Below are 16,958 nucleotides of genomic sequence, written 5' to 3'. Positions count from 1 at the left end.
TAAAAGATTAGTACAACTTTTGGCTGGTCCTCAACTGATGTTGAATTAACAGGCAAGATAGGTCAATCAGCCTATTCCAATTTTCAGAATGCATGCATTCATTCATACACATTGTTGAATACTTTATATGTGCATATTATGCTAATCATTTCTGATTTCTATACATTTATTCTCAGTCATGGGGATGACTGTGTTGTAAGATTGGGTTGTTTTGTCTGTACAGATTATGAGTATCTTCAGTATAATTCAATGTAAAGGAAGTTTCTGCCTCCTCTCATCTCAACTTTGGCCAGGTGTAATTTTATCTCATCCCAAAATCCTACTTAAAAATGATCCCTGAATATGCTGAGAAAATAACAGAATGCTATACTTAAGTCAAAACTTTTATATAGTTCTTGTAAGAGAATACTTATAATCGGTTCTGATTCATTTGAAGGTATGGGCACTCTCATTTGATGTGTTTGTTGTAAAATCCTGTGATTACTGCATGTGTGTATAAAAAACAAGCTGCAATAATTTAGACAAGACAACTGCAGTACATAAAATCAGGCATATTACTGGCTTCTTATTCCTAGTACTGCTTTGACATTCTAGGGAAATTAGTACTGGACTTAATTTGTCCAGATTTTATCTGGAGTAAAGGAAAATTTTAGATTTCAGGCTATTTATATCAATTCAGTAAACTGTCCTCTCTGGGAAATGCCAAACCTGATTTCTCTCGTCAGGCATACTAAAGCAATCTGCCCACCCTGTGTTTCAGTTTTGCATGCAACTCTACACCTAACAAATAGGCTTTCTGATAGAAGAGATCAATGACTTTAAATGATACACAATCTTATGTCTTTATAAGTCACCTTTCCACACTGAAGCATGAAAACTCCATAAAATAAGTTAATATTTTTCTTTCAGAGAAACAATATTATTTGCTTTCATTATAAGTAAATAGACTTCATATCAGACAATGATTTTTTTCAAATTAAAGAATTAAAACAATCCTATTAAAACCAAAACAAAGGTTCATGTTCTCACATCTTTATTATAGTATATAATTCTGGCTGAATAATAACTCATATTTTTATATCACAAATTTGCCTTTCAGTAACATAAAATACATTTAAGGCAGATTTACCTTATAGATAGCCTCAGCTTCTAAACACCACTACACTGATTTATACAAATAGCAAAACCACATAGAGGAGCATCTACTGATATCTTTTTTAGTACTTATTTTTAGATTTAAAAACTCCATAGTAAGTAGAATTCCCATAAAATTTCAGTTTTGGAATAGGAAACAAACACTAATCATATAAAATTGCCTTTATCTGATTTGATTGGATGAAGTTATTATTAATAACATAACCTTTAAATTTCTAGGGAATACCAATACTTTATATTCCTCAGAGAAGTCTCAATAGCAAGCAAAATGAGGAGCCATTATAAAATCATATTGCTAAGTATTACATTAACTTACAATTCTACTGATATAATTATATGCATATCATAGCTAACAATTGCTATTTAATATATCAAGATACATCCATAAGTTTCCTTTGGTTGCATTAATATCAGGAAGCTAGGCAGCACTGAAGATTCATTCTCTGGTCTTCTGGTTGTTAGTATAAACTGAAGCTTTTGAACCTATTTGGTGATCCCAATTTGGGGGCCTATATCACAAAACCTTCAGGAGACTAGTGGCCTCAGGTGGAAGAATTTGAAGACTGGAAGGCTCGCAGTTAAGTTAGAGTTATCGTTAGCAGATCTTAGGGAAACAGGAATACAGCCAGAATTACTTGATATTTATTAGAAATCAAGATTCATTAAATCATTTCTCCTTCAGAAAAATATCTTTAAAACTTGTGTATTTCCAAATGTTCTTTTTTAAAACATATAAAATTAAGATATTTGTGAAAATAAGCCAGTTTCAAGTAAACTTGTTTCTCTTCATTGTTCCCCTTCAAAGGAATTCTTCCCACCAAGCACAAATGCACTAATCTTTAGAGCAAGACAAACTCTTCTGTGCTAAATCTTTTTAATCTTTTCTTTTCATCCTCTGAGAAAAGGTCTTCTTCATTGGTTGTAGTAGATGTAAAATCATAGTCTCTGGAATGACCATTTACAAAAGTAAATAAGGGATATTTCTCCTTAGAAGAAATTTTCAGCATCTGTAACAGAAAGTACAGAAAAATCCCTTATTGGATGCAAGAGTGTACAGTAGGACCACGTGACGAAATCTAATGTTCTAGCCCTGAGTCTCTCTTGTTAGCTTCTCTCATTTACACTTATCTAGTACCATTGTTTCACTGTTCTGGCTTACAGAAAATGAAACAAAATGGTATCCCTGACTATAGTAAAATACTGTGAAAGATTGGTACCTTTACACAGAAGAAACACCATTAAACTTAGTCACAAGGTCCATTCTAATCTCAGTTCTACAACTTACCTTGATGTGAACTTGGACAAAATTACTCTACCAATCATCTACAAAATGGGGCAAAAGATACCCAGTCCCCTTACCTCAGAGAATTGTTAAACTGACCAAAAGCTATAATAAAAAGTTATTTTTAAAAATTAAGTTTAGTCTTTTCAGAGTCACATATTTGAAAAAATATTTCTGCAGTAATTTAGTAAACAGGAAATACAGTGTTCTCATAAATAGCAATAATCCATACCTTACATATTACCTTCTAAAACTATATAATTCAGAAGTGAAGGAAGTAATACTTGGAATTGTGGGGATACCAACAACCTTTATAACCTCTGTCAATGTGGGACTCATTAACAATCCAACACCCATTCTAAACCACTTTAAATCTTTCTGTGAAACAAATTTAATTAAAAAATTAAAACAATTTTCATTAAAAATGAATAAAAATTTTTGGATGACATTTTTTGACAGAAATAAACTTTTCTATAGATAACCAGGATCTATAAGGATTCTGAAAAGTTTATGTGAATTAGAGAATGCTGAAAAAATATCAACAGTACTTACACATCATTAATCATGATCAATTAATTATAATATGTTTCTAAAGGATAATTTCAGGGGTAAAAACTAAATTCTCCCAAATGTCAATATTCAACTGCAGGATCATCAAATTCTTATATATTGCATTTATAGATTCTCTTGAAATGTGGCTAAAATAAATATATAGCCCTAGCATACAGATACAATGTTACTTAAAACATATTCCAATGAGACAGTTAATATGAAATACATTTTTAATTGAATGGAAATGAACCATTTAAAAACAAGTACTTAGAAAAACTAGATATAATGAAAATCATAACCTATAATTCTTACACTCCTAAAGTATACATCGTTCAAATTTATTTTACTTACATTCTACAAAAAAAAAAAAAGGAAAAATGCAGAAAATGAAAATAAGAGACAGAGGAATCTGGCATTTAATCAGGCCTCTTTCACCTCCAGCCAATGGCTGGAATACAGTCCAAAATTGTCTTCATTTCATATTCATTTAATGTCACTTGTAAAAAGTCCAGTATCTAGTGGGCAGGTATCATTGTATCATTTTCAAATCAACACAACAAAGCTAATATTATCATCTCTTCATCCTTTCTTTCAAGATCAATAAAGAAGTCATTTGGGTTTATTAGCTGCTCATCAACCATGATTCAAATCTGTGACCCAGGGCAAAATGTCAGAAAGGAGCCCTCTATTCTTTAATTATAAAATGTGCCTACTATTTGTAAACCCACTTGCACTGTGAAGCCCCCTTGTGCATATTTATTGATTCAGATTTTGACAATTATAATTTTCCTAACTTTTCTCAATTTACTTAATATATTTTTAAAGATTATCAACTGAAAAATATATTAAAGTTTTACTCAAATGAAAATTTAACTTCTGTCCACACAAAAACTTGCACAACGATATTTACAGTAGCTTTATTCACAGCTGCCAAAAGTTAGAAGCAACAAAAATGTCCTTCAGTAGGTAAATGGATAAATAAACTGTGGTATATCCCGACAATGGAATATTACTCAGCACTAAAAAGAAGTGAGCAAAAAATAAATAAATAAATAAATAAATAAATAAATAAATAAATAAGTAATAAAAAGAAGTGAGCTATCAAAGCCATAAAAGACATGGAGGAACCTTAAGTGCATTATCACTAAGTTAAAGAAACCAATCTGAAAAGGTTACAAACTTTAAGATTCCAACAATATGATGTTCTGGAAAAGGCTAGTGGTTGCCAGGGATTAACAGGAAGGAAGAGATGAATAGGTGGAGCATAAGGAATTTTTAGGGAAGGAAAGCTATTCTGTATGATACTGTAAGGGGGCTACACAGCATTATACCTCTGTCCAAAACCACAGAATGTACAATACCAAGAATGAACCCTAATGTAAACTATAGACTCTGGGTGATAATAATGATGTGTCCAATATAGGTTCATCAGTTGTAACAAATGTCTGGGGAGAGGGGTGGTTGATAGGGAGAAGGGAGTGTATGGAAACCTTGTGTACTTTTCACTCAGCTTTGCTATGACACTAAAACTGCTCTAAAAAATAAAGTCTATTGGGGTGCCTGGATGGCTCAGTCGGTTAAGCATCTTGACTTTGCCTCAGGTCATGATCTCACAGTTCATGGGTTCAAGCCCCAAGTGGGGCTCTGTGCTAAGATTTCACAGCCTGGAACCTGCTTCAGATTCTATGTCCCGCCCCCCCCCCCCCCCCCACCGCTTCTCCCCAACTCACGCTCTCTCTCTCTCTCAAAAATAAACATTAAAAAAAATTAAAAATAAAAAAATAAAGTCTATTTTAAAAATATATATTGGGTAAATAAATATGGAAATGCCAAAGGAAACTTTAGAAATTACTGAACTCTCACTTTATAAATAGGAAAATTGAGCCCCAAAGGATTTAAATTACTTTCTCAAGACGACTTAACAACAGCAACAACAACAAAAAGAGATAAACTAATAAGGAATTATTGGGACATTAGGCCTTAGTCACTTAAAAACATGCCTTTCAAACACTTTTCCTAGCTCCTACATACCACATCAAGAATGTTTTTTCAGACTTGTTTTTTTAAAAAGAATAACTTGATTTGAAAATTTAATTCTAAGACTCCACCAAAAAACTGCTAGAACTGATACATGAATTCAGCAAAGTCACAAGATGTAAAATCAACATACAGAAATGGGTTGCATTTCCATACACCAATAATGAAGCAGCAGAAAGCGAAATCAAGGAATTGATTCCATTTACAGTTGCACTGAAAACCATAAAATACCTAGGACTAAACCTAACCAAAGAGGTAAAAGGTCCATATACTGAAAACTATAGAAAGCTTATGAAAGAAATTGGAGAAGACACAAACAAATGAAAAATATCCCGTGCTCATGGATTGGAAGAACACATATTGTTAAAATGTTGCTACTGCCAAACGCAATCTACATATTCAAGGTAATCCCTATCAAAACAACACAAGCATTCTTCACAGAGCTGTAACAAACAATTCTAAAATTTGTATGGAACCAGAAAAGACCCTGAATAGCCAAAGTAATGTTGAAAAAGAAAACCAAAACTGGAGGCATCACAATTCCAGACTTCAAGCTATATTACAAAGCTGTCATCATCAAGGGAGTATGGTACTGGCAAAAATAGAAACAAAACAAAAACATAAAAACACAGATACATGAATCAATGGAACAGAATAGAGATTGGAAATGGATCCACAAACGTATTCAACTAATTTTGACAAAGCAGGAAAGAATATCCAATGGAAAAAAGCCAGTCTCTTCAGCAAATGGTGTTGGGAAAACTGGACAGCGACATACAGAAGAATCAACCTGGACCACTTTCTTACACCATACACAAAAATAAACTCAAAATGGATGAAAGACCTCAATGTAAGATAGGAAACCATCAAAATCCTAGAGGAAAAAATAGGCAACAAACTCTTTGACCTCAGCTGCAGCTACTTCTTACTTGACATGTCTCCAGAGGCAAGGGAAACAAAAGCAAAAATGAACTATTGGGACCTCATTAAGATAAAAAGCTTCTGCAAAGCAAAGGAAACAATCACCAAATCAGCATGGAGGATCCTCAAAAAATTAAAAATAGAACTACCCTATGACCCAGCAATTGCACTATGAGGTATTTATCTAAAGGATACAAAAATGCTGATTCAAAGGGGCACATGCACCCCAATATTTATAGCTGCACTAGCATCAACAGCCAAATTATGGAAAGAGCCCAAATGTCCATCAACTGACAAACGGATAAAGGAGATGTGGTATATATATATATATATATATATATATATATATATATATATATGTACAATGGAGTTTTACTCCGTGATCAAAAAGAATGAAATCTTTTTGTGGCAAAATCTTGCCATTTGCAACAACATGGATGGAACTAGAGTGTATTATGTTAAGCGAAATAAGTCAGAGAAAGACAAGTATCATATGATTTCACTCATATGTGGAATTTAAGAAACAAAACAAATGAACATAGGGGAAGGGAAGCAAAAATAAGATAAAAACAGAAAGAGAGGCAAACCATAAGAGACCCTTAAATACAGAGAACAAACTGGAGGAGAGGTGGGTGGCAGGATGGGCTAAATGGGTGATGGGCATTAAGGAGGGCACTTGTTGGGATAAGCACTGGATGTTATATGTAAGTGGTAACTCACTAAATTCTACTCCTGAAATCATTACACTATATGTTAACTAACTTGGATTTAAATTAAAAAACATTTTTTTTTAATGTTTCTTTATTGAGAGAGACACAGCATGAGTGGGGGAGAGGCAGAGCAAGAGAGGGACACACAATCTGAAGCAGGCTCCAGGTTCCGAGCTGTCAGCACAGAGCCCGACATGGGGCCCGAGCTCACAAGCTGCAAGTAAGATCATGACCTGAGCCGAAGTTGGACACCTAACCGACTGAGCCACCCAGGCGCCCCTTGGGTTTAAATTTTTTAAAAACTGAAAATTTAATTCTAAAAACTTTTATCAAAAGTCAAAACTTTTATTTTCTTCTTTTATAGTCCAAGAAAGGACACACTGTCAAAACCTTAAAGTCTCTTCATAATGGATAACATAAAATTTACATGAAAAAAAAATCTGAACTAGGTTATCTATATGACATGAGGTATTATCAACTGATACACTATACAAAATAAAAGATAACAAAATTATTTAGTAACTTGGGGAAATACTATATAACATTAAGAGAAAAAGCAGGATATAAAGCTATATATAAAATTTCATCTCAATTATGTTAAAATCTTAAATACATGTTTTCAAAAGACTAGATGGATAAAGAACAGAATAGTATCTCTAAAGGAAAGACTTCATGGTGATTTTTTTTTTATACTTCTCATTTCCAAACTTTATAACATGTAGTTCTTGTTTGGGTAGGAGAAAACCATTTAAAAAAAAAAAAATTAAGGTGCGCCTGGGTGGCTCAGTCAGTTAAGCGTCAGACCTTGGATCAGGTCATCATCTCATAGTTCGTGAGTTTGAGCCCCACGTCAGGCTCTGTGCTGACAGCTCGGAGCCTGGAGCCTGCTTCTGATTCTGTGTCTCCCTCACTCTCTGTCCCTCCCCTGCTCACGCTCATCTCTTTCTCTCAAAAATAAACATTGAAAAAAAATTTTTTTTAATAAAGATAACTGAGTTTACTATCTCATAGTTGCTTTTCAAAAGGGAATTCAGTGGTTTGCTCAACAATAATTTTAGAATAGGCAAGTCCTTCGTTGTATTTTAATAACATAGTCAAAAATACATTGAAGCGGCTTTATTATCTAAAAGGCAAATCATTTTTCAAGAGGTCAAATGATTTATCACATTTTTCCTATGTGCTACCTTGACAGGTCTCAAAATCTACAAAGGAAAAAGCTAGAGGACAGAAGTTAAGCAATTTCTTCCTTCATAATGCTAGTAGATATAAGGAAGAACAGAAATAGAACCGGCCAAAACCTCTCCCCAGGCCAAAACCTTTACCTCTAGCCTCTACCACCACACCTGTACAACTTTGCCCAGTACAGAGCAGTCTAGACCTCTGTGGTTTATACTCACCACTGTATTCACAGTGGAGCGACATTTGATGTAGTGGTTAGGTTCTAAAGTCAGCCCATGATGTGAAAATCAGATATAGTCAAAATCAATATAGTCAAAATTATCTTCAAAAGGCCTTTAAACTGTTGAAAGGGTGTTATGCATGGTTTTGTATGTACAACCCTATTCTGTAACGTGTATTAATGTACAATACGCTACAGTCTATAGCATGTAATAAAGAGTACACATGGAAAAATACATTCCTGTTGTATTACAAGAGTTCATGTAGTTGAACTGAAGTAAGTTAAATGTGCATGTGATATTCATTCCTCTGTCTTCTCACTGCTTAGTCTTAAATTGCTGTAACCCAACTTTTACCCCTCACTGTACTGAAAATACACTCTTCTAGTCCTCAAATAAAAGACTTTTATTAGTTCCTATCCTCTTGATATTTTCACAGCGATCAACACTGATAAGCATTTCTTTCTGAAAATACTCACTTCCCTAGATTTCTGTAATATTTTACTTTCCTGTTTCTCCTTCTGTTTTCTGAACTATTTCTTCTCTATCTCCTTCTTCATTGACTCTACTTATTCCTGCATCCCAAAGTGCAGATATTAATCAATTATTGATCCTTTATCTTCTCTATATATCCTATATTCTCTCTTACAAATATTATCTACTCTCAGTTTCAACCATTTCTCTGTTAGGCTTTGTTATTATCCGTGTTTTGCAGTTGCAGGAACTGAAATATTGAGGAATTAGGTGACTTGTGCAAGTTCATGTAGCTAGAAACTCATAGAGCCAAGATTTAAGCCTAAGTGTTCTGGTTCTGTTATAACCACTATACTATACCGCCTCCTACAGTAAGTAGATGCATGCTGCAATGTCAGCTCAAACTGATATATCAAAATAAAATGACCATTTCTGCCTCCCCAAATTAGCTCCCTTCTAGACTTCTCTAGGTTTCTATCATTGGTAACATCATTTATATTAATTAGGAATTGTTTTTGTTGCCAACTGACAAAAAACAAAATAAAAAACAACAATGGCTTTAAGTAATAGAAATTGTTTTTATCACATAAAAGTCTGATTGCTGGCTTTGGTTAATTGATGTCAAACAGTTTCTACAATTCTCTTGACCTTTCCCTAGTGATCACAAAGTACTGCTGAAATCCCAGGTGTTGAATTCACATTCAAGGCAGGAACGGGTAGACATAAGGGGGAGTGACAGAACCACATCTATATCTATCATTTCATCAGAAGAGCAGAAATCTTCCCAGAAACTTCCCAGCACACACCAGCTTATATTTCACCGGGCAAACTGTGCTTAAATAGAAGGGAGACCAAGTTTAAGTAGGTACACTGTTACCCCAAATAAAATCAGGTTTCTCTTAGCAAAAAAAAAAAAAAGGTGGATATTGAACAGGTAACTAATGGTGCTTATATACCATTCAAGAGGAGAACCATGATAAAAATAAAACAGGGTAATGTGGTAAGGAAGCATTTGAAGGCTTCTGTAGATTGTGTGGTCAGAAAAGGTTATGCCAAGACACAAATGACAATAACAAGTCACATGTAAGAGTTCTAGTAGAAGAGCACTCCAGGTAGAAAAATCAGCTCATACGAAGGACTAGGATGCCAGTACACTCAGCACATTGAAAGAATAGAAAGAAGGCTAGAATGGGTCAAGGGTAGGGGAAAAGAGGAAGACAGATTGGTATACAAGAGCGAGATCACCCAGGCCCTTGTTAGTCACATTAAACATTCTACCTCATAACATTCTACCATAAACATCCTATAACATTCTACTGTACTGTTTTTGCTCATGATGCAGCCATCCTTCATGCTTCCTTTCTGACCATAGAAAATCAGTCCTCAAAGTTCCAGCCCAAGTTCCACTGCCAAGAACCTCAGTCTGAAGTGATTATACCTTTCTCTAAAGTACTACAGAATTGTCTCATATAGCACAAAGATTACAAACATGGACTATGGAACTTAGTCTCTGCTCAGAACCTGGCTAATACTTTCAAACTATCTGAACTGGGCAAGTTGCTTAACTAGATGGACTCATTTTCCTTTGCTACAAAATGTCAGTATTGATAACATCTATGTCACAAAGTTGTCATCAGACGATTAAATCAGTTAACATATGTAAAGTACTCAGAAGATTACCTGGCCTCTAATATGTTGGCTATTATTGTCGTTATTATCATAATATTAGTTTTCTGGCATTTACCAAATATATTTTTGTAGTCATTTATCCTTAATATCCCTTTCATGTCTTCTCAATTAAATAATAAGTCACTGAAGATTTTCAAAGAAATCAGAGTTCTTATCATTAAATCCCAGAAGTAAAAAGGACCTATGAAAGAAAAATATCCTGCAGATTTCACTTGGCGAATACAGAACTAGAAGGAAAGGAAATAGAATCATCAACATAAATCTGACACTCTAAGGTGTTTACAAAAAGACATTTACCAAAATAGCAATGGGTATGAGAAATTGTGTACCATTGGAGAAAATGGGAGTGTGTGTTCTAGAAGAGGAAGCAAACTTACTCCCTTACTTTGTGAGATGAAAAAGTAAAAGTCACATAGAGAATGATTCTAACTCAATATAAGAAATGCTTTTTTAACAACAGAGGTCTGTCCAAAAATTAAAAAGACTTCCAAAGAAATTATTAGCTCACTATTAGCTGAAATGAGGACTAGCAAGTCAACTGTGTGGAACCTGTGGACTGATGTATAAATAGGAAACTGTATAGAATAGTGCTTATAAGCATGTATTCTTAAGTTGAACTGTCTGAGGTTTGAATCTCAGCACCACCATTTATTAGTTGTGGCCTTTGTGAAGGTTACTGACATAAGATTCCTCATGTATACAGGGAATAACAGTACCCTCCCTCAGAAGCTTTGTGTTGGTTAAATGAGATAATGTATATCAAGTATCAAACATATGGTAAGGACTCCACAAATGTTAGCTCTGGATTGAATAACCTCTAAGATCTCTTAGATATCTAGGATTCAATGGCTGTAATATAAATTTTGTTCTGTAGCTAGAGGACAACTAGCCACTTGTAAATATTTTTTCCTGTGTTGACATCCATTCCACAATCAAACGATTAACTTCCTAATACTCATATTTTTATTTGAGACTTTTTGGTCTCAAGCATCAGTACTATCATGTAGTAAGGTTATCATTAAATAAGAGTATTTTCTTTATAATTATCTTTAGACTGAGAACAAGTAAAAGGAGGAAGAATAGGGGATGTGAGATAAGATAACAATAATCTACATCAGCAGAGCAGAGGAGGTATCTAATTTCAGGGGGGATAGAGATGTGATGGCAGGATATTTATCAAAGTGAGCAGTTTCACCCCACAGAACTCGGAGAGGAAGATTGTATAAAGGCACAAAAATAAAGGTGAAACACAAAACTGAAAACAAGGAAACTCACTGAAAGCCTATATATAGACTCAATTCTCAGGTCCCTCTTCACAACCCCCTTCTCTGCTCCACACTAGGCATCCTACACATAGCAAAGTAAAGGTTTATTCTTTGGAAAAACTGAATAAAGATATGGCCTTTTTAGTACACCAGGCACAGTGATGACTAAAAGCTAAAGAATTAAGTGAGACTCTAGAATATTAAACTATAGGGTTTTCAGTATCCTTCACATCTCGGTACTGGAGCACCAGCAAGCAACATGCATTCCACAGGGAGATGACAGAACTCCCCTCTGAAAACAAGGAAGCAACTCTAGAGAAAAGATTAGCCCTTACTAACACTTGGAGGTCACCCAACGAAAAGGCAAGCTTATCACCTGATCACCCTACTATGAAAATCATCAGCTAACAAGCCATGCTCAAACACACCGAACTTCTCACCTCTTTAGTGCCTCACTCTTAAGTATAAACACATAGCAGTTATTTAAGGGAAGGCATCCAAAGGAGAACTGTAAGATTAAAGCTGAAACAAAAACAAAAAAGGATCCAGAAGGAAACAGAAACAGCAAAAGAATCAGAAGAATTTCAAAATTACTATAATTAATTTCCTTGGGGATCAGAGATAATACATCCATTAAAAAAGAAGAGAATACAACAGAAGAAATATGTGAAAATGTACTGGACTTACTATAATTCAATTACTGAGCTCCTTGCTAATTTATAAAACAAACTTACAACAAAATCTCTTTAATTCATTCCTTCATTCAACAACTATTTATATATTCCTCCAATATGACAGGCAATTTCTAGGCACTGGGGAAACAATAATATACAAAACCAGCAAATAACTCCTGAGATTACAGTCCAGTAAAGTAGAAAAGTGGTAAATAAATTAAATATGCATAAAGTATTTATAGATGGTATATCAGTGTGTCTGTGTGTGTGTGTGTGTGTACACTTAAATTAACATGCTAAGGAGAAAAATAAAACAAGGAAAGAGGGAAGTAACAATTACATAAAGAAAGGGTAGCCAGGAAAGGGCTAAGAAGGTGACAGGTGAGTAAAGACCTGAAAGGAGTGAAGGAGGGAACCATGAGGATATCTGCAGGAAGAGAATTGCAGGCACAGGAAAACAAGCAGAACCCTTGAAACAGGACACCTAGCATTTTCAAGAGGCCAGTGGGGCTGGACTTGAGAGAGGTGGAGGAAGAGATTAGAGAAGTAAGGCAGGTAGAGGGAGTTTCCACTTATAGAAGGCCTAACAGGTCACTGGAAGAGTTGAGGGCTTTTGCTCTGAATGAGTTAGAAAGCAAGGGATTTTGAGTAAAAAAAGTGACACAATGTTAGTTACTTTTTTTTTTTTTTCAATGTTAGTTACATTTTAACAAAATCACTCAGGCTGCTGTTTGGAAAAGATACTGTATAGACAAAGCAAGGGAGATCAGTTAAGAAGACACTGCAGTAATCCCAAGGAAGATATGCTCGTGGACCAGGGTAATAATGGTAATGGTGAGAAATAACCAAATTCTAAATATATTGTAAAGGAAAGATGATAGACTTTGCTGGATTGGGCCTGGGGTGTGAGACAGAGCAAGGGATTCAGGATGATTCCAAGTTTTTAGACTGAACAACCAGAGTAGTGCAGCTTCCATTTATAGAGTAACCAAATTCTTTTCATTTGGTTTATTTTACTTTACTTCTATAATTTGCTAGTGTAAAATTTCTTTGGATGGATTTAAGATAAAACTGTAATGCCATGTTCCTTTCTATACAGAGTACTCATGATAAAACTCCAATGAAATAAAACTAATTTTATGTTAGGATTTTTAAAATGGATTTGTTTATTTACAGTTATATTTTACAACTTGGAAAGAATTAAAACAAGTATTTTATAAATATAATTATTTAGAAGGCCATGATGAGATTAACTATGCCACCAACAACAATCATTAAGAAATGGAAAAAAAAATAGATAAAGCAACTTTTAGAAAGCAGCTGAAAGCAACCAAGAAAAGGAAAATCCTGAGAAGTAAAAATCTTAGGGGATGTATATCAAGAAGTGACAGAAGCCAGGGGGCGCCTGGGTGGCTCAGCTGGTTTTGGCTCAGGTCCAGGTTTGTGAGTTAAGCCCCGCATCAGGCTCCATGCTGACAATGCGGAGCCTACATGGGATTTTCTCTCTTTCTCTACCACTCCCCTGTTCTCTCTCTCTCTCTCTCAAAATAACTAAAAACTTAAAAAAAAAAAAAAAAGAAAGAAAGAAAGAAATGCCAGAACACAATGGAATAAATATCTTTAAGGTACTGAACAAAAGACTGCTAAAATAGAATTCTGTGCAGCAAAAATATTTTTCAATAATGAAGGCAACCTCTTCATCATTCCTTTCCCTCCCAAACAATTCATTTCTAAAGCCACTAGATGCAGCTGGACAAAACAGGCATCCATGCCAGGGTCAGAGAAGTCATCCTGGTCTACTGAGTATGTGGAAGCCAGACTGGAACCTGGCAGATATTAATCAACTGATCAAAGTTAACATCATCAGTAAAAAGACAAATTGAAATAATGTGCGAACCACTAGGATGCAGTAAGAACACACAGAATCACTTCTGTGATACACCTGACAAAGATGCATAATCTGAAAAATCCTGAGGAAACATCAGGCAAACACAAATTGAGGGGATAATCTATAAAATTATCAAAAGTATCTTGTAAAAATAAAGCCAAAAACAAAAGTGCCCATAATCTTTGAAAACAATCAAGGTCATGTGAAAGTCAAGGAAAGATGAGGAACTATTCTAGATTTTTAAAAATTCAGTATATATAAATGCAACACATTATTGTGAACTGGAGCCTTTTACTATACAGAGCATTACTGGGACAGTTAGCAAAACATGAATAGTTTCTGAGAATTATATGGTAATAATGTACAGTGCTACTTTCCTGATTTTGATAGTTGTCTTTAGGAATTGCACACTCAATTTTTCAAGGGTTATGGGGCATCATGTTGGCAACTAATTCTCAAGTGGCTCAGGAAAAAGTTATTTGAACCATATTTACAACTTTTCTGTACGACTGCTTTTATTTCAGTTTTTTAATGAAGACATAATAAAGTTATAATCAACAAACAAAAACTGAGAGAATTTATCACCAGCAAACAACACTAGAAGAAACAGTAATGGAAATTCTTCAGAGAGAAGCAAAATGATCCCAGAAAGAAACAAAATAACACGAAAGAATGAAGGTCATCAGAAAGGGTAATGTTGATTAAAACAAAATGCTTTGTGGAGTTTAAAATATATGTAGGATTAAAATATATGACAAAGCAAAAAATAGACTTTAAGGAAAAAATATTACTAGAGATAGAGGGTCATATAATTATAAAAGAGTTAATTCAATAAGACCTAACAATATTAAATTTGTATGTAACTAATAACATAGCCTCAAAATATGTAAAACAAAAAGCAACAGAACTTAAAGGAGACAGACCCACGATTACAGTTGGAAACTTTTATCACATATCTTACATACTCTGCAGGAACAAAAAGGACATGAAAGATTTTAACAACATGATTAACTACTTATAGACAGGGAGGGAGGGGATCATCGGAGACAGGATTAAATAGAACTATGCCATAGAGATGCTGAAGTCTAAAGAAGTGGAAGATGAAAGAGGGATGGTTGGTTTGTATTTTTTTTATTTTTATTTTTTTTACATTTAAAAAAATTTTAATGTTTATTTAGTTTTGAGAGAGAGTGAGAGACAGAGCACGAGCCAGTGAGGGACAGAAAGAGACAGAGACACAGAATCTGAAGTAGGATCCAGACTCTGAGCTGTCAGCACACAGCCCAACACAGGGCTTACGCTCACGAGCCATAAGGTCATGACCTGAGCTAAAATCAGATGCTTAACTGACTGAGCCACCCAGGTGCCCCAAGAGGGATTGTTGTAGATGCATTCCCAGTGTATCTTCATCAAATTCACCTGACTTTAAAATTTTCCACCTCTCAATTCTTCTCGTCCATTTGCCTCCTTATCCACAGAGATTCCATGATTGACCATTTCAATGAAATAAAAGATACTCCTAACTCTATCTGAAATTCTGCTGTCTCTATCATGCCAAACTCTATTGCTCATTTCATCTCCCAATTCAAGGTTTTGAAGCATTCTTAAAGCAAGTCATGAAACTCTAACAATTAAGTTCATTATAGTAGGAAGACCCTTACTATTCTCTTGCTGATTTTTACTAATTGTGTGGTAGATTCAAATAGGGCAGATTTCATAGACCAAATAAAACTTTTATCTGAACCTTAAGGAAAATACAATGAGTGTATCATATAAAATGTTTTTTCACTCCCCAAATTAAATTGTGTTTCCTATTTTTCTTGCCTATAAACTATATTTTTAACAGAATTTAAAATTTTTGTTATGCATTTATTTGTAGATTTAATGTCTATTTTGTCCACTTTGACTATCAGTTCATGAAAGCAGGAGTTACAACTTTCTTGTTCACCATTGCAAACCCAATTCTAGATGGTCATTCAGCAAACTCAGTGAATACTTACTATGGGCCAGGCACTGTTCTAGAAGGTTTGGGATACATCAGTGACCTAAACAGGCAAAACATTCCTGCCCTTGTGAGGTTTATATTCCACTGGGGAAGACAGATAATAATAAATATAATAGGTAAATATATAATACATCTATATAATAAGTAATAATATAACAGGTAAATTATATAGTGTATTAGAAAGTAGTAGGTACCTTGAAAAAAATAAAATGACAAGGTAAGAGGGAATGGTAGGGAAAACTGTTTAAATAAGGTGGTCAGATTAAGCCTCATTAAGGAGACATCTGAGCCAAGACTTAAAGGAAGCAAGGGAATCAGTCCTGCAGATATGAGGGAAAAAGCATTACAGTCCATTGCAAAGGCACTAAGATAGGAGCCTGCCTATTAGGTTAGACATCTGCAAGGAAGCCAACATGGCTAAAGCAGAATGAAAGAGGGCCGAGTAAGACATGAGGGGTTAGGGTAAGAGGGTGGGGCATGGAGAGACACATCATCTGAGGCCTTGGAGGATATGGTAAGAACTGTTTTACTTGTAAGTGAAATGGAAAGTCAGTGCGGGTTTCTGAGGAGAAGAGTAGTATGTTTTAAGTTTTAAAAACATCAGCAAGGCTGCTGAGTTGAGAACAGGTTCGGGGGAAGGGGGCTTAGAAACAAATTAGGCCATTGACCATTATAGTAGCAGTAGAGGTATGAAAAGTGGTCCGATTCTAGATATATATTAAACATATAATTGGTTCTAGGATAGGAGAGATAGGAAGGAGGTAAGGATAACTCCAAGGCTTTTGGCCTCAGCAGATAGAAGGATAAATTTGCCCTTAAATGAGATGAGGAAAATTATGAGCAGAACAGCTTGAAAAGGGGGGTGCCTGGGTGGCTCAATCAGTTAAGCATCTGACTCTTGATTTCAGC

The 16,958-nt window shown here is 34.8% G+C and overlaps 1 protein-coding gene across 2 annotated transcripts in view; it reads right to left on the bottom strand.

Annotated features, from left to right (window-relative positions):
• Positions 1–1,016: 1,016 nt before the first annotated feature.
• The window catches only part of ATG4C (autophagy related 4C cysteine peptidase), a 95,542-nt gene continuing 79,600 nt past the window's right edge, over positions 1,017–16,958 (bottom strand). For both annotated transcript variants that reach the window (XM_042952005.1, XM_042952004.1), the window contains one exon: positions 1,017–2,162. In XM_042952005.1, the coding sequence (XP_042807939.1) occupies positions 1,995–2,162 (168 nt within the window). In that variant the 3' untranslated portion in view covers positions 1,017–1,994. The remainder of the gene's footprint in view (positions 2,163–16,958) is intronic.

The sequence above is a fragment of the Panthera leo genome, chromosome C1 (genome assembly GCF_018350215.1).
Source record: "Panthera leo isolate Ple1 chromosome C1, P.leo_Ple1_pat1.1, whole genome shotgun sequence".
Taxonomy (NCBI): domain Eukaryota; kingdom Metazoa; phylum Chordata; class Mammalia; order Carnivora; family Felidae; genus Panthera; species Panthera leo.
This window is presented reverse-complemented; position numbering and strand designations above follow the sequence as displayed.